General features: G+C 33.5%; 1 protein-coding gene across 1 annotated transcript; it reads left to right on the plus strand.

Annotated features, from left to right (window-relative positions):
- Positions 1–4,397: 4,397 nt before the first annotated feature.
- Positions 4,398–4,733, plus strand: LOC132619726 (protein ELF4-LIKE 3-like). Its single transcript, XM_060334543.1, has one exon. It carries the CDS (start codon positions 4,398–4,400, stop codon positions 4,731–4,733), a length of 336 nt encoding a protein of 111 aa, XP_060190526.1.
- The last annotated feature ends 12,276 nt before the right edge of the window (positions 4,734–17,009 follow it).

The following is a 17,009-nucleotide window of genomic DNA, read 5'->3' on the forward strand; positions in this document are numbered from 1 at the left end:
ACTACTTTCCGTCCATTTTAATGTTGGTCCAGTCAAACAAATGAGTGTTATCTTAAAAACCAAGAAGACATTAGTAGAAAGATTCTTTCTAAATTAATTCCTACTCTAACAAAAACATTAGTAAAAATTTCTAAAAATCTTTATATTCTTTATATTTACTAGATTGTAGATGAGGTAATTTAGTCAAGGAACGTTTATGATTAATGCTATTAAATAATGTTGATTAAATAAGTAAATTTGTGTTGAACTTCTAAATGACAAATAATTTCAGATAACTTTTCTATACTAACTAATCTCTCCGTCTCAACTCATTTATTGTGATTTCTAAAATTAGTTATCTCAAATTATTTGTCATTTTAAAAGTTTAAGACAAAATTAACTACTTCCATTTCACAATTAATAGTAATTGTTCTTAAAAACTACAAACACCTCAATTACGGAGATAACACATACATAGAATAAATATTCGATGAAGAGAGATATTTTTTCAAGACATATAAATAAGGGGAAAATAGTAAAAAAAAAAAAAATCTCCTAATTAATGTTTTAATGAGTGTGTAAAAGAGAAACATGATAAATAATTTGAGTCAGAGGGAGTATGTAAAGGGAATTTTATTCTTTGAACTCACATAAAGTATAACTATAGTCTTTAAGGGATTTTTATGCTTTGAACTCACATAAAATATAACTATATTCTTTAATTGGTAACAATAATTAGAAAAAAAAAACTAAAAAAAATAATTTGCTATACATGTTAACAATATACTAAGTAGGCATTTGGCAATAGGATTCGAGATCCCAATTTCAGTTTTTGATTTGAAATCAGCGTTTGTTTATGAGCTCTATACAAAATTTCAACTTTAGTTTCAAATCATGATTTCAAATCATGATTTCAAATCTGAAATCCTCCAACAAGTAGGATTTCAAATCACAAGTTGTGATTTCAGTTTTTTTTTTTTAAATGTAAAACTTGACCATAAGTAGATTTTGTAAAAAAGCCCCATCATTCAAAATTTTAATAAAAAGAGACTCATGAAGAAATTGTCCATACCATATGAAATGATTAAATTAAAGAATAGCTAGTTACTGTTATTGATGATTTTTAAATCAGTGGATCTTTGTAAAATTATGTCTATTTAAAAGTTTCTAATATCATGTAATTGAAAGCATTGAGATATGCGATTTAGTAATGTGGCGCCTTAGGATATCCCTATACCTTAATTATGAATAATGGTTTACTCGTTTGGTAAGATTGTATAAGAGTTGAGAAGTTCTGATAGTTTTCACAAGTTGCAGGGTTTTCAAGTGTATGATAAAAAAAAATACAACATAAGAAATTCAAATTGCACTTCCAATTAAATTTCAACTTCAATTTAACTTGATACATCTAAAGAGCCTAGCAGTATAAAAGGTTTTAAGGGAGAATATTAATGTATTACCTTATTTCATATTCCTTACTAGGGGTGCACATGGACCGGGTTGGTTCGGATTTCTTAAACACCAAACCAAATTAAACCAATTGCGTCGGGTTTTTAAATTTATACACCAAACCAAACCAAACCAATAAAATTCAGGTTTTTCAACCTCGGGTTTTCTCGGGTTATTCGGGTTTTTTTTTTGGAATAATCTTGATACAAAACATATAACTTTTACGTCAAATATTTCTTTAGTCCTAATAAGATACAACTATGTAATTAAGGTGTTTCATAAGAAAATAACACAAAATGTGAGAAGAGTGATGACATTGTATTAAAATATTCAACAAAAGATAATAAAATCGGTTAAAATAAATATTGCTAATTAATAAGTCATAAAGAAAATGACCATAATCTAAAAATACTAAGTCATGCTAAAATAAGTACGGCTAATAAGAATTAATTACATGACAAGAAAAAAAAACTTAAGTTCTGTATTTTCACTCTCGAAACCAATTATGCAAAACTAAAGAATAGATATCCAACATTATTGTCATTTCTATGGGTAAATTGAAATTTTGTTAGTATTAGTGTTGAGTTGGTTTTGGTTTGGACTTTATATGAGTTACTAACATCCATAGGATATAAAACTTATGCACATTCAAAATCCTAAGTTCAAGTTTGAATAATATGACAATAGATGAAAAACTATGAAAAAAATTAAGAAATATTTATAAATTACAGTACATATAAATATTTTTATGTATAAAATATTTTAAAAATTGAATACATGTAATGTCGGGTTGGTTTGGTTCGGTTTGACTTTTTTTAGCTAAAACCAAACCAAACCAATTATGATCGGTTTTTTTTTTCAACACCAAACCACTAGTCGGGTTTTTTTCTCGGTTTGACTCGGTTCATCGGTTTGGTGCGGTTTACTTTGTACACCCCTATTCCTTACCAAATAGGTTGGAAATGATTTATTAATTAAGGGTCTCGAGTTTGAGTTCTGAGTATGGAAAAATTCTTGATAGAGAGAGCTTCTCATCAATGACATGACGTGACACATATTCTAATTTAGTCGGTTCCAATACAGATACAGAACACCGGATGAGAAAAAAAAGTAGAAAACTGAAACAAAAGAAAGAGAAGAAAGAAAAAAAAGGTAATCCCGCTGTATATTATTACTTGTTATGTATACTAAAAATACTTATCCATTTTTACTTGTCCGGTTTAGGAAATCAACAGATAATTTAGAATTTTATACCTATTTTATCTTCATTATTAATTATGAAGTTGGAAAAAGTTCAAAAATTTATTAGTGGCTGCACAATTTTTAAAGTATATTTTATTGATTTCAATCATAAAGTTACTTAGTAATAATTAGCTGTGATATGATAAATTATCATTTTATTTTTGGTTATTTAATAAGTATGTCAAGACAAGTAAAAATGGGCAGAGGGAGTATTAAAAATATCAATATAAGTAAGGGGCTAGAGGGGTTGGGGAGTATGAGGGTATTAAATTAAGAGAGAGAAAAGAAAGTAAGGGAAGGGAAATAAACGTTGTAGCTAGCGTGACTGTCAAATCTACATATTCTCTCTTTCTTCTTTCTATTCTAAAAGAAAGGGAGATTCGATTCAATCGCCGATCATTTCGGCTTTTCCAATCCATGTCTACTCTTCCTTCCTCACTACTATAATGTTCTAAGGTACGTTCCCCAATTCTCACATATAGTAATTAACTCCCTTTCTTTCTCACTCTTTATTCTTCTCTATTTGTCTTCATTTCTGAGAATTTACATGCCATAAGTGTTATGAGTTCCCAAGTTTGGTAGGTTCCTTAAATCCTCTATATATGAAGTCTCCATTTTTATAGCTTTAATTTAAGTCCCTCCAATATTATTATTTTCCTGAATTTTTATACTATTGTGTTGACGGAGAATTTTCAATGGAGTTTGAGACTTTTTCTTTAAAGTTCTTCTGCTAGTGAATGGTTTTAAAAAGAAATTGTTTTATTGGGTGTTTTTTTTTTTTCCTTCCATTTTCTTGATTCTATCTTTTGGGAATTTATGTTTCTGCAACTATGAAAGACTTATCTGCAAAATTCCAACTTTTAATTCTGTCTTGTTTGTGTCTTTATGATCTGGTATATGTTGTCGTTTCTTTAATGCTAATGTTTTTTTCTCAAACCCAATTTTTTCTTATGAGTTTTTTTTTTTTTTTTTTGGGCTAGTGAGTCTCTGGTGCATTTTTCTTGAAAACATAGCCATATGAGAGTTATAGCCAAATCTGCACTGCAAAAAAAAAGGGTCATTTTTGGGTCTGGAGATGTTCTTCTTTAGAAATTCTGAGGTTAGGCCTTTAGCTGTGGGTACGCATTAAAAAGGTTCCCTTTTATGGAAATGGGATCTGCTTTTTTACATCTCATCATACCTAAAATAATGTACTACACATAAACTGGAGTAATAAAATTAACAACAACAATAATAATAATGACATTAATAATTGCATACTCCATGTTTTTCTTACATCTTTGTGAAAAGTAGAACCCATGGGATGAAAAACTGAGAAAATCATGATATCAAATTTCAGATGTTGTCTCTTATGTACAACTTGTTTTTTAAACAAATCAAATAAAAGTAAACTTACCATGTTTTTGTCCCACCCTTTTTCTTACTACTACTATGATGATGGGTTTTTTCTTAAACTAAAAAAATATTAATCTATCAAAGTTCTATCAGAAACAGTCTTTCTATCTTCCAAGATAGGAGTAAGTTCTGAGTACACTCTATACTCTCCAGACCCCACTTGTGGAATTATACTGGATGGGTATGTTGTTGTAAAAAAAAAAAAATTCATCTGCACTATCTCTTCTTTTCCTCATTACTGTCTTGTGTTTTGTGGTCCTTTTGTTTGGGATCTTGTTTTGCAGGTCCTGTTTTGAATTGAAAAGAGGATTGATTCTTGAAAGGACTTAATTATGGAAGGGGATACATTTTCAGGGCTAGGTAATGGTAGTAGTAGTACACAAATAGATGGAAAGGTATTTCAGACATTTCAAAAGAGTTTTGTACAAGTGCAGAACATATTGGATCAGAATAGGCTGCTAATCAATGAGATAAACCAAAACCATGAGTCCAAAATCCCTGATAACTTAAGCAGAAATGTTGGTTTAATCAGAGAGCTAAACAACAATATCAGAAGGGTTGTTGACCTTTATGCAGATCTTTCATGTTCTTTCACAAAATCAGTTGATGCTTCATCTGAAGGGGATTCAAATGGAAAAGCTAGCCACAAAAGGAGCAAGCCTATTTAGATGGACTAAATAGTTGAGTCCTTTTTTCTTGATTCTTTGTTATGGTGGAAGCAAGAAAATCCCCATATTCTCTCTGAGGTGGTAGAAGAAGAAGATAAATTAATGATTAGATAATAGTATAACTTTTTTTTTTTTAATCCTAGTAGTTGTACTTTCTTTAGTACCTTACTAAAAAATAATGACCCCCAAGAAATCTGTTCCTTTGTTAATGTGTCCCGGCAAATCTAATTCATGCAAAAAATGTCTGTATCATCTAATCTTGCTGGTAAATTCTTGATTTTGTCCACAGTTCAATATCAAACAAACTGTTGGTTGTTCCTATTCTCAATGATTTTGATACATTTCCAGTGTTTTTGTTTTTTGAATGTGCACAAATATATATTGATTCTTGTAAAAGAGGATGCTGTTAACGTTTAACTTTGTCAGTTTGTCAAAAGGCTAATGATATGTGTTGATATTGGTCTTTTACAGATTTTCTCTATCATTCATTATTTCATTCTCTTCTAATAAAGTTTCTTCCATCCGCTTTTTGCATAACTCCTTTTGTTCCTTTTGCTTAAAGATGGAATTCTTTTTCATATTATTACCTGGTGTGGTGAAAACTGAAACTAGCGGCAGACACCGGTAATTTAGTCAAATTCCTTCTTAATTTTTAGGAGCAAGAAATTTCTTAAATGCGAAAACACCAAATAATATGGAGGGGACGGAGGAGTATTTTAATTTCTGCGTATGCATTTCAGGGTGAATCCAGTCAGTGTTCTCTTTTAATTGGGTTTGTATTTATTAAATTAAAAATAAAATAAAAAAGTAAAAAATTACCCATTGAAAATTGTATTTTCCAGCAGTAGTAATTTTTGTGTTTGTAGGGTGAAAGTTTTGTGATGTTTATGTTAGAAAATATGGTTATGCGACTTTGATGAAAAAAATTATACTCCGTCCGTCCCAAAAATATTATCTTGGTTTTATTTGGCAAGAAGTTTAAGAAAAAACGGAAGATTTTTGAAATGTGTGGTAGTTCAAAACAAGTTTTAGAATTATTTATAAATATAGAAATATGTTAATTTTTTTGAGATAAACTAATGAGAAAAGTAAGATAATTTTTTTTGGGATGGAGGGATTAGTTTTTTTTGGGATGGAGGGAGTAGTTATATGACTTTATCTTTCCTCTCCCAAGAATCAAAGCTCTTTGTGAGTTTTTTTTTTTTTTTTTTTTTTTTTTTTTTTTTTTACCATGGGTGATTTGTATGTGGAGAATCAAAGGAAAAAGAATGGTACTTTGATTAATACATACATTTCTGCAAAGATGCTCTGAGGCATTCAGGGAGGAAAAGCAGCTTTAGATACATCTTTTTAGTTCCCAATCACACAGCACCACAGGATCGGAATCTCACATGAGAAATGACGGGTCTTTTGACCAAACATTTTAGGAAATACTTATATCTTTGTGTTTAATGTTTGTTCCATCCAACGATAGTCTTATTGATGGTATTGATAAGGAAAGAAACGAATAAACAATTCATTTGGTGGAACTTAAATAGTGAACAAGAATAGAATATAGAATTAAAAAAAAAAAGAGCAGCTTGGAGTTTGGTTCAAAGTTGAAACAAGGCACTAGATTTTCCAAGAGACAGACATATGTGAACAGTGATTCCCAACAACATGACAAAGGGCCCCCTTTTTAGATGAAACTGAACTTGTACATGCTTATCCCCTTCTCTACTTAGGTTTCTTTTTTCTATTTGTTTTCTTCTTACTTTTTGGCCTCCTTTTTGCAAATTGCATCAATAAAGGCGTTTTTATTACTGGCTTCCATTTGATCCCACAAACATATCCCCCTGGGCCCTCTTATTCCCATAACTCCTCCCCTTTTTTCATTTTCTTTTCCTTCTAATGGAAAGAGGCTCAATATTCCTTTGAGAAAATATGATAAAGTTGGAAAGTTATTATAATTTATGCCATCTTTGATATAGAGATTGTGGTAGTCAAACTTTGAGTTAGGCTAAGTTGAGTCCAGCTCAAAGGAAGCAGGAGTCTTGTCCTTCTTGTTGGGTGTATGTAAATAATGTCTCATATTGGTATCTGAAATAAAAATATCTTATTTATAAAGTATTAGATACTCTTGATGGTGTGAGACCTTTTGAGAAAATCGTGAGAATTTGGTCCCAAACGAATAAATATCAAATCATGTCAAAAGTATCTAGGTTGTTTTAGCCCAACACATGCGTGTAATTAAGGGCATCATATATATAAATTAGCCTGAACTTGAACGGGTCTAAATGGACTGAATGTAAATGGGCGAGTAATTAACTCTCCCAAAGGTTAACTCAATTTTGTTATCAATTTCACATCTTTCTGTGGGAATGCATCAGGATTCCATAAGGTCAAAAGCCTAATAGTTTGTGAGTGATAACTTTTAGATCAATTAAGAGAAAAGATTGAGCTAACTTTAAATGATAGAAAGAAGAGTAAAAATTGCTCTTTTGGTATTCAAGAAAAGCATCATTGATGCCCTGAAAAAATTGACATAAAAAGACAGAGACAATGCAAGCATAGATATTGGTTAAGCAGGTGGCTTTGTTGGTGGACCCTCTGAAGATGGGATCCTAATTTTCTGAAAGAAAGTGTGTCCAACATGGGCGATTTGTTTGAGATGGCTTTTTTACTTGTACAAAACATTTGTGTGGGTGTCACCTTTATAATCTGTTACTACATGTTTATTCTTGAACAATCATAGTGTTTTTTCACATCTTCCTTTGTCTCTAACCTAAATGAGATCTGTCTATGATATCCCTCTTTGGAGATGAAAAAAAAGTGTGATCATCATTTAGCTGTTGACTCACAAGAAATTGCGTCATCCACCATTAGTATTCCCATTTAATTTTGTTGTAGCAATGAATCATTATGGATGTGTTATTGGAAGGACAATTGTAACATATTGTCTATTTTTTTTTTTCCTACTACTTGGGTAGGAGGAGTTAATTATTCAAATAGTTAAAATTACTAAATTTTATGATTTAATTATTCAGAAAATAAATTTGATCGGGAAAATCAATAAAGTCTTGCCAAAACATCTAAGTAGGCATGTCATATCATTAAATTGCCAAGGTGATTTTCCACGTTAACAAATACAGCCATATTAGCCACTTAACAACCTCAAAAATTTTATTTGCGTAGAAAGCAGGACTCCTTATATTTGTTTTTTAATGATAATTCTTTTTAGATTCATAATTTATAATTGTCCATAATAAGCTAACAACAACATTCCAATCAAATTTATTTTCCGTATCACCAGTCATAATTTCAGTAATTTTTAAAAGATAGTTCACTCGTTGTTGCTACAAAAAGATTTTAAGTTAGACTGCCAATTTGAAAATAGACATCGTATCCTGATAACTTGGAAAGATGAATAATACTATCTCGAACATTCTATTATTTTCGAGGGTGAACGATAACACTAAAATCATTCAAAGAAGAAAGTGAAATGAAAAAATGACAGGACGGTGAAAGAATACCATGGAAATGTCATTTTCTTTTATATCTAAGCTTCTCAGAGTCCAAAGTTGTGTTCTTAATATCCCCATTTCAGTTTCATTGTCATAATAATTCATTCTCTTCCAATATCTTGTCCCACATAAACAACTTCTACTTTATATCTTGTCCCACATAAACAACTTCTACTTTTTGAGGTAATCTTTGATTCCATATTTTCCTCAAGGCAATTACTGATGGATCAGTAAGTTGCATTTGTAATGTAGACCACAAGTACCACATTTGGTTGTATCCACTTGTTGTCCTTTCAATTTAACTTATTAGGCGCTCTATGGTTTATAACTCATGAATCTCCCTTTCTTATCCCCAACATAAATTAAGCAATAAACTAGAAAAGAAACCGTCATCAATAATAATTAAAACCTTTAAGTCTTATTCCATCATACAACATCTTGAAAATAAGCAATTGTTAATTTTATCTTTTAAAAAAGAAAGAAGATGTATTCAGTCTTTTTATTTTTAATGCTTTTAATATGCTCATCCAATAACTTAAGGAGAAAACAAGGAAAAAGAAGTTAAAGAAAGTCCTTTTGAGAACTAAACGTAAACATCTTGACAACCAAGCAAAGCATAAAAGAGAGGCCAAGTCTACCAAATCAAATAAGGATTATGTACTGGGAGCGTAATTAATTCTTATACGATTATTGTGTTTAACCGACTATAACAAGTTATTTACTGGACGTTTAGGTTATCGAATGAAGATTACTGTATAAATATTTACTTTTTACAGTCATTTTATTTGTAATATTATACTAATAATGTACAAAAATCAAACGAAATAATGAATGAATAGGCCTTACTTTGTTTATAATTTAGTTTAGGAAGTTCTATGCTATCGTGAGGTAATCATAAGCGGGATATTAGAAATTAGAGAAAATCAAGAGGGATCAGTTTTGTGTTGGTAGACGCAAATCCAAGCCAAGACAAACTAAACATACTTTAAAGGGAAAAGGGTCAAATATACCCATCTACTTTACTTTATTAGCTAACTTTGTCTTTCATTAGCCAAAGTGATCAAATATACCCTCCGTTAGCCAAATTGTTCACTTATATCCTTAAGTGGATGAAAATCACAAATTCAGCCAAAATTACCCATTTAATTCCCATGCCTCAATTTATAACCTGCCCCGACCCAATTAATATGAAATAAGGCTATGTACTAACCATTCCAATGACCCTAACTTGAGGTCACATAAATTTTCTCGAGGTGGAGAATGTACTTGTCGAGATTTAAAAATACTAGAGATAATTTCGTCCACCTTTGCAATGACTTGAGAAACTTCTATTCGGTATAGACTGCAGTTTCCTCTCCAATCAATACAAAAATTACAGCTTCCACTTTTTAACTTCATGAAATTTAGTTATTTTAGAAGTACTTCCAGAATTACTAATGACTGTACTTTTTAGCTTATGGTAAGAAATATAGATTGTTAGCATAATGGACAGATTGTAGAATATCTACATTAAGATATTCTCAATATGGTGAATATGAAGAGATACTATAAATATATGAAATATTATTAAGGATATTCTACATTTAGTGTAGAATATTATGTAACATTAGTGGTAGAATATTATGAAGAATATTTTGTAGGATTTACATTTAGTGTAGGATATTTTACTTCCTTTCCTCTCTTATTTCTCTTGTATATAAATACCAATGTATTCTGATGTATGGGAATCAAGTAGTTGAGATAGTCATTCTTCAATTTCTCTCGTGTTTTCTCTGTTCTTGACATGGTATCAGAGCCTTTTTTTTTTTTTGGAAAGTTTAGTTCTCTTGACTGTTCGTCAACAAGCAGTCCTAAGAATCTAGGGCTTTTGGTTTTGGTTATTCTAGCTATTTTTTTCGTGTCATTGTGTTTTTGATTTTCTCTATTCAGAAACATGACTTCACATCAATTTGAGTCTTTCAGTGTTCGTTTCACTGGAAAAAATTATTCAGCTTGGGAATTTCTGTTTCAAATTTTTGTCACGGGAAAAGAATTATGGGGCTATATAGATGGAAGTGATCCTGCTCCTACTGATCTTACAAAGTTAGGTCAGTGGAAGGTCAAGGATGCTCGGGTGATGACATGGATTTTAGGGTCAATTGACCCTCTTATTGTTCTTAATCTCAGGCCGTACAAGACTGCAAAGGCCATGTGGGTTTACTTACAAAAGGTTTACAATCAAGACAATAGCGCTAGAAGATTTCAGCTAGAGCATGAAATTGCTAATTACTCTCAAGGAGGTCTCTCTGTTCAGGATTATTATTCTAGATTTCAGAATTTATGCTAATATTGTTTATGCTAAAGTACCTGTTGAATCTCTCTCTATAATTCAAGCAGTTCATGAGCAAAGCAAGCGAGACCAATTTTTGATGAAATTGCGATACGATTTTGAGAGTGTTCACTCTAACTTGATGAATCGTGACCCGTCTCCCTCTTTGGATGTTTGTTTTGGGGAATTACTCCGTGAAGAGCAACGTCTTGTCACACAAAATGCTTTCAAGCAAGCAAATGATGTCACTGTTGCATTTGCTGCTCAAGGAAAAGGAAAGCGCAGGGATATGACTAGAACTCAATGCTATAGCTGCAAGCAATATGGTCATATTGCCAGCAATTGTGGCAAAAAGTTTTGTAACTGTTGTAAACAACATGGACATATTATCAAAGAGTGTCCCACACGCCCTCAAAATCGTAGGGTCAATGCTTTTCAAGCTGAGGTAAATGGTTCCACTACTCATAACTCATCTTCTGCAGGACAAATTCTTACTGGTTCCACTACTGATAACTTATTTTCTGCAGGACAAATTCTTACTCCTGAAATGGTCCAACAAATGATCGTGTCAGCCTTTTCGGCTTTGGGATTACAAGGTAATGATGTTGCATCTAATCTTTGGCTTGTTGATTCTGGTGCTTCCAATCATATGACCAACTCAACAAGTATACTAAAAAAATGTTCGTACGTATCATGGTCCATCACAGATTCAAGTTGCCAATGGTAGTAATTTACCCATTACCAAGGTTGGGGACATTACTCCAACTTTCAAGAATGTTTTTGTTTCACCAAAACTCTCAACTAGTCTTATTTCAGTTGGACAATTGGTAGAAAATAATTGTGATGTGAATTTTTCTCGTAATGGTTGTCTTGTGCAGGATCAGGTGTCGGGGACGGTAATCGCGAAGGGGCCTAAAGTTGGAAGATTGTTTCCTATACATTTTTCCATTCCTCTTGTTCTATCTTTTGTTTGTACTTCTACTGCTAGTAAGATTGAGGTTTGGCATAAGCGTCTAGGACATCCAAATTCTATTGTGTTGTCTCATTTATCGAATTCTGGTTTATTGGGAAATAAAAATCAATTTTAGCTGCTTCTTTTGATTGTTCAACTTGTAAATTAGGCAAAAGTAAAACTCTTCCTTTTCCTAATTTTGGTAGTCGTGCTACAAAATGTTTTGATGTTATTCATAGTGATGTTTGGGGCATTTCACCAATTACTTCTCATGATCATTTCAAATACTTTGTGACATTTATAGATGATTATAGTCGGTTTACATGGGTATATTTTCTCCGTTTCAAATATGAGGTATTTTCCATGTTCAAGACATTTTTGGCTTACATTGAGAATCAATTTTCTACATGCATCAAAATATTAAGATCTGATTCTGGTGGAGAATATATTTCTCATGAATTCAATAATTTCTTGCTTGAGAAAGGAATTGTCTCACAACGCTCTTGCCCATATACGCCACAGCAAAATGGGGTTGTTGAGCGTAAAAATCGTCATCTCTTAGATGTCACTCGTACTTTATTGATTGAGTCCTCTATCCCATCCAAATACTGGGTGGAAGCTTTGACTACTGCTGTCTATTTAATTAATAGGCTGCCATCTAAAGTGTTAAATCTTGAGTCTCCATATTATCGTCTTTATCATCATAATTTTCATACATTTGGTTGTGTTTGTTTTGTACATCTGCCTCCTTCTCAACGCAATAAAATTTCTGCTCAGTCTACTAAATGTGCTTTTATGGGTTATAGTACTTCTCAGAAAGGGTTTATTTGCTATGATCCAAGTTCTAACAAATTTCATATTTCTAGAAATGTTGTTTTCTTTGAGAATCAGTATTTTTTTCCTACTCATGTTGAGTCATCTTCTGTTTCTCCTTGTTATCGCATGTTCGGAAAATTTGAAATAATTTTGACTTGTAAGAAATAAGGCCATAATTTGATCTTTATTTAAAATATATGTGTTGCTTATGAAATTGTTGACGTGGAAACATGGAGGAAGGTCAAGGGCAAAATGGAAAATTCTAGAAACTAGTTTCGGGAATTTTAAAATAAGACCTGCAACAATGTGGGCCTAAATGAAATGAAAAAAAAAGAAAGGAAAAGAGGCCCAAAAGATTAGGGGTGGCCGGCCAAGAGGGGGAGGCCCAAGCCCATGGAAAAATTTAAACCCAAATAAATAAAGGAAGGGGACCATAATTCATCTATTGTTCAAGAAAGTTCAAGAACACAAAAGAAAAAAAAAAGAGGAGAAAGAGAAAGGCCATTCAGCCATAAGAAAAAAAAAAAAAGGAAAAAAAAATTTGCCCTTCAACTTTGATCCAAAAATCCTAATTTTCTTGAATTCCTATTAAGTTGGAAACTCTCTTCAACGTGATACAAATTTGGAGACAAGAGAGTACTTTTTTTATCAAGTGGGAAAAATTGGAAAAGGTAAGAATTCTACTCTTTTCTTATGGAAAATTTAAATTGTTATAGTGAGTAGAATTTAATGAAAAATATGGAGATGTTGTGTGTGGTGTGTGAGCCGCGTGTGTGTGTGGGTGGGTTGTGGCCGTGTGGTGCCCTTTTTGTGAAGGGAGATGAGTTGAATTTGTTTAGTATGTTAGATTATGTTGTTGTGACCTTGTGATGTGAATGGAAGATTAATGGTTCTAGTTGGCATGAAAAATTGTTGTTAAGTTGTTGTCGGAAAGTATGTGATTTTATTATAATTTATGTAATTGTGGGAATCGAGTTGTAAGATGCAAATTGTGGTTGTTGTTGATGAAATTGGAAGATGAAAAATGCGTTGTGAATGTCGTGTCGAAGGTTGGAGGTTTCGGGTGAATTATAGTTTTTGGTGGGATTGTCGAATATTTTGTAGATTGTTTAAGTGAATGATCTTGGATTAGTACTTGAATGTGTGATCGAATATGGATTGAATATAATTGAGACGCCGTTGAAGTTGTAGAACGAAATTGCTAATCCTAGTATGCGTCTTGAATCGATGGTGGATATTGTTAGAATAATTATTGGTATTGTTGATTGATATTGTGGCCGAGTTAAATTCTCGGATTTGTTGTTGTATTTTTGGCCCAGTTGAATTCTCGGGGATGACGCATTTACAGGGGAAATGCTGCCGAAATTTCTGTAGATTAAGTGTTGGTCTTGAATTGGACTCTAAGGGTTGATGGCTAATGTTTGGTATGTATGAATATTGATGTAGATCTTGCGCAGTCAAAGACTTAAATTCGGATTTGCGTAGGAAGCGAGCAAGGTATGTAAGGCTTACCTCTCTTTCTTTTGGCATGATCGTTTGGAACGAACAAATAACGTATATGTATAATCCTAAAGAGAATTCTACTCTTAGAGCCACTAGGATGGCCAATGTCTTTGATTTCCATAAGTGTTCCCTATGGTTTGATATGTGTATATGATGTTCGCAGATTCTAGTTGGTATGTTTCCGAACGTTGGTCGAAAGTAAATCGATATGACTTAAGTCTTTGAAAAATATTTCGATACGTACATATGGATCTAAGGTCTCCACTTGGTTTGATCCATAATGATATTGGAAAACTACTTAATATGTTTGTTACATGAATTTCCAAATATGGCTTATGTTTTAATGTTCAAATGATAGCAAGTCTGATTATTCCGCTAAGTCTTTGAGACATGTGGATAGGTACGTATGATTCTAAAGGCTATATTTGATTTGATTCATTCTATAGCCGAACGATACATGATATGACTATGACTTCTAAAACCCTCTGTGACATGTTTCCGAGTCTGTCTATGATTCCTATTCACCTTTGATATGAGTACGCTCCGCTCGGTAGTTGAGTTATTATATGGATGAATAACGAGATAAGCATAAAGAATTTTATTTCTAAAAGAATTCTGTAAGTTTTGACGTCACTGACTTTTGTAAGAAATCTCGGATTTGCTTTGAAATGTCCGTAAAAGTTCTGTGGTAAAAATGTCCATAACTTTCACATACTAACTCCGATCGACTCAGAATGAGTTTGTGATCTTCAAACATCGGTAAGTGTTCGTATCTATCGAGTCTGGATATATATGTGCATTTAGTTTCTCACTACTCTGCTCGTGCATATGTCATGATCTCTTTCACCGGGTCCCGGGCCGGTATGTATCGTGCGGATGGTTCGCCGAGCCCCTTGTTCGAGGGCCGGGTTCCATATATGAATTCCGAAGTATGATGTGTCCGGTCTCGGGGTACCGTGTATATTTTTCCGTCCCCGAGTACCGTATATATGTTACGAAGTATGATGTGTCCGGTTCCCCGGCGTGTTATATGTCCCCGGGTACCGAGGATATGCTATGATGCGTTATGTGACGGAGATGTTCGGAGATATGAAATCTTTTGGAATATGGTGTGTTATGGCGCCAGAGACAGGAGTGGCGACCATGTTCCTGTGCCCTGTGTATGACTTTGATATGCATCGTTTGTGAGTTAAAAGTAAGCAATCGGATATTCTGGATAAGCTACTTACCTTTTGTATTTCTTCTGATCTATGATTCTGACATGCATTGATAGTTCTGTTCACCGCGTCCCTTATGAAAGGGCCGGGATCTGTTATATGCACATATACGATATATGATTCTGATATGCACGATGTGTGTTTGGAAAGTAAGCTCTTTATCACTCTGTACTTCTTCTGACATATGGCTTCGGCTTATATGATCTGTGTTAGAGAAGCTATCAATCTGACACTCGGAGTTTGCATTTTTCTGATATCTGGCATCTGCATTACATGATTTGTGATTTGGAAATAGCGCTTTTTTTGTGCCGTCGTTCCGGTTATGTTTCCGTCTTCTGTATTCCATGCCTTACATACTCAATACATATTCCGTACTGACCCCCTTTCTTCGGGGGCTGCATTTCATGCCCGCAGGTACAGACGCTTATTGAGGTAATCCACCAGCCTAAGGTACACATTCTGTTGTTCTGAAGCGCTCCTTTGATCCGAAGCCCATACTTTTGGTACAGATCTTTCTGTTGTAATACCTTTGTGTTTATGATTATTTTGGGTACGGCGGGGCCCTGTCCCGTCATATGATTCTGTTGTCTGTATTAGAGGCCTGTAGACATATATGTGGGTTGTGGGTCGTGTTTGTTCAGTAATGTTTATTTAGGTTGTGTCTGGCTTTTCCCTACACTACGTTACTCGAACGATTTACGTGTTACAATATAAGGAACGACTTAAATGATATGTATATGATTTTGTATGCACGAGGTACATAATATGTAAACGCAAGTGAAATTTGGTTAGTAAGTATGTACGAGTGTCCATGTCGGGCACTAGGCGCGGCTCACGGGGTTGGGTCGTGACACTCCTATTCTTCTTACTTTTTAGGATTTGTCATCTTCTTCTAAGAGGTTCAAACCTGAATTTGTGTATGAACGACGTCGGCCAGCTTTACCCTCTCCCGAAACTGATCCGCCACCTGAGACTGCTCCACAACCAGAATCTGAGATTTCTTCAAGGCTAGCTTCTTTTGAGCCTACTCGACGGTCTACTAGATTGCGAAGTACTCCTAATTGGTATGGTTTTTCCTCTTCTTTATCCACCATTTCTGTTCCAACTGGTTACTCACAAGCTTCCAAGCATGACTTTTGGCAGAAAGCAATGGAGGAAGAACTTTTGGCTCTTAAAGAAAATAACTCATGGGACATTTTTTCATGTCCTTCAAATGTCCGGCCAATTGGATGTAAATGGGTTTATTCAATTAAACTTCATTCTGATGGAACTCTTGATAGGTACAAAGCTCGCTTGGTTGTCCTTGGTAACAAACATGAGTCTGGTGTGGATTATGAGGAGACTTTTGCACCAATAGCAAAAATGACTACGGTGCAAACTATTATTGCCATTGCTGCATCACAGAACTGGCCTCTTCATCAAATGGACGTAAAAAATGCTTTTCTCCATGTTGATCTGAAAGAAGATATTTATATGAAACCTCCACCTGGTTTGTTTTCATCACCCACATCAGATGTTTGCAAGTTGAAACGATCTTTGTATGGATTAAAACAAGCTCCCAGAGCTTGGTTTGACAAGTTTCGATCTACTTTGCTTCAATTCTCTTTTGAACAAAGTAAATATGACTCATCTTTGTTTCTTCGGAGAACATCTACAGGTTGTGTTCTTCTTTTGGTATATGTAGATGACATCATTATCACAGGAACTGATTCTTCATTAATCACTAGCCTCCAGCAGCAACTTAAGGATTCTTTTCATATGAAAGATCTTGGTACTCTTACATATTTCTTGGGGTTGGAAGTTCATTATAATTCTTTAGGTGTTTTCTTAAACCAACACAAATATACTCAGGATTTGATTGCTTTGGCTGGTCTTCAAGAATCACCCTCTGTTGATACTCCATTGTAATTGAATGTAAAGTATCGCCGTGATAAAGGAGATCTTATTCCTGATCAAACTTTGTTTCGACAATTAGTT

The sequence above is a fragment of the Lycium barbarum genome, chromosome 11, assembly GCF_019175385.1.
Source record: "Lycium barbarum isolate Lr01 chromosome 11, ASM1917538v2, whole genome shotgun sequence".
Classification (NCBI taxonomy): domain Eukaryota; kingdom Viridiplantae; phylum Streptophyta; class Magnoliopsida; order Solanales; family Solanaceae; genus Lycium; species Lycium barbarum.

Coding starts and splice junctions, on each gene's coding strand:
- LOC132619726 (XM_060334543.1), top strand. CDS start 4,398: ATGGAAGGGGATACATTTTCAGGGCTAGGTAATGGTAGTAGTAGTACA.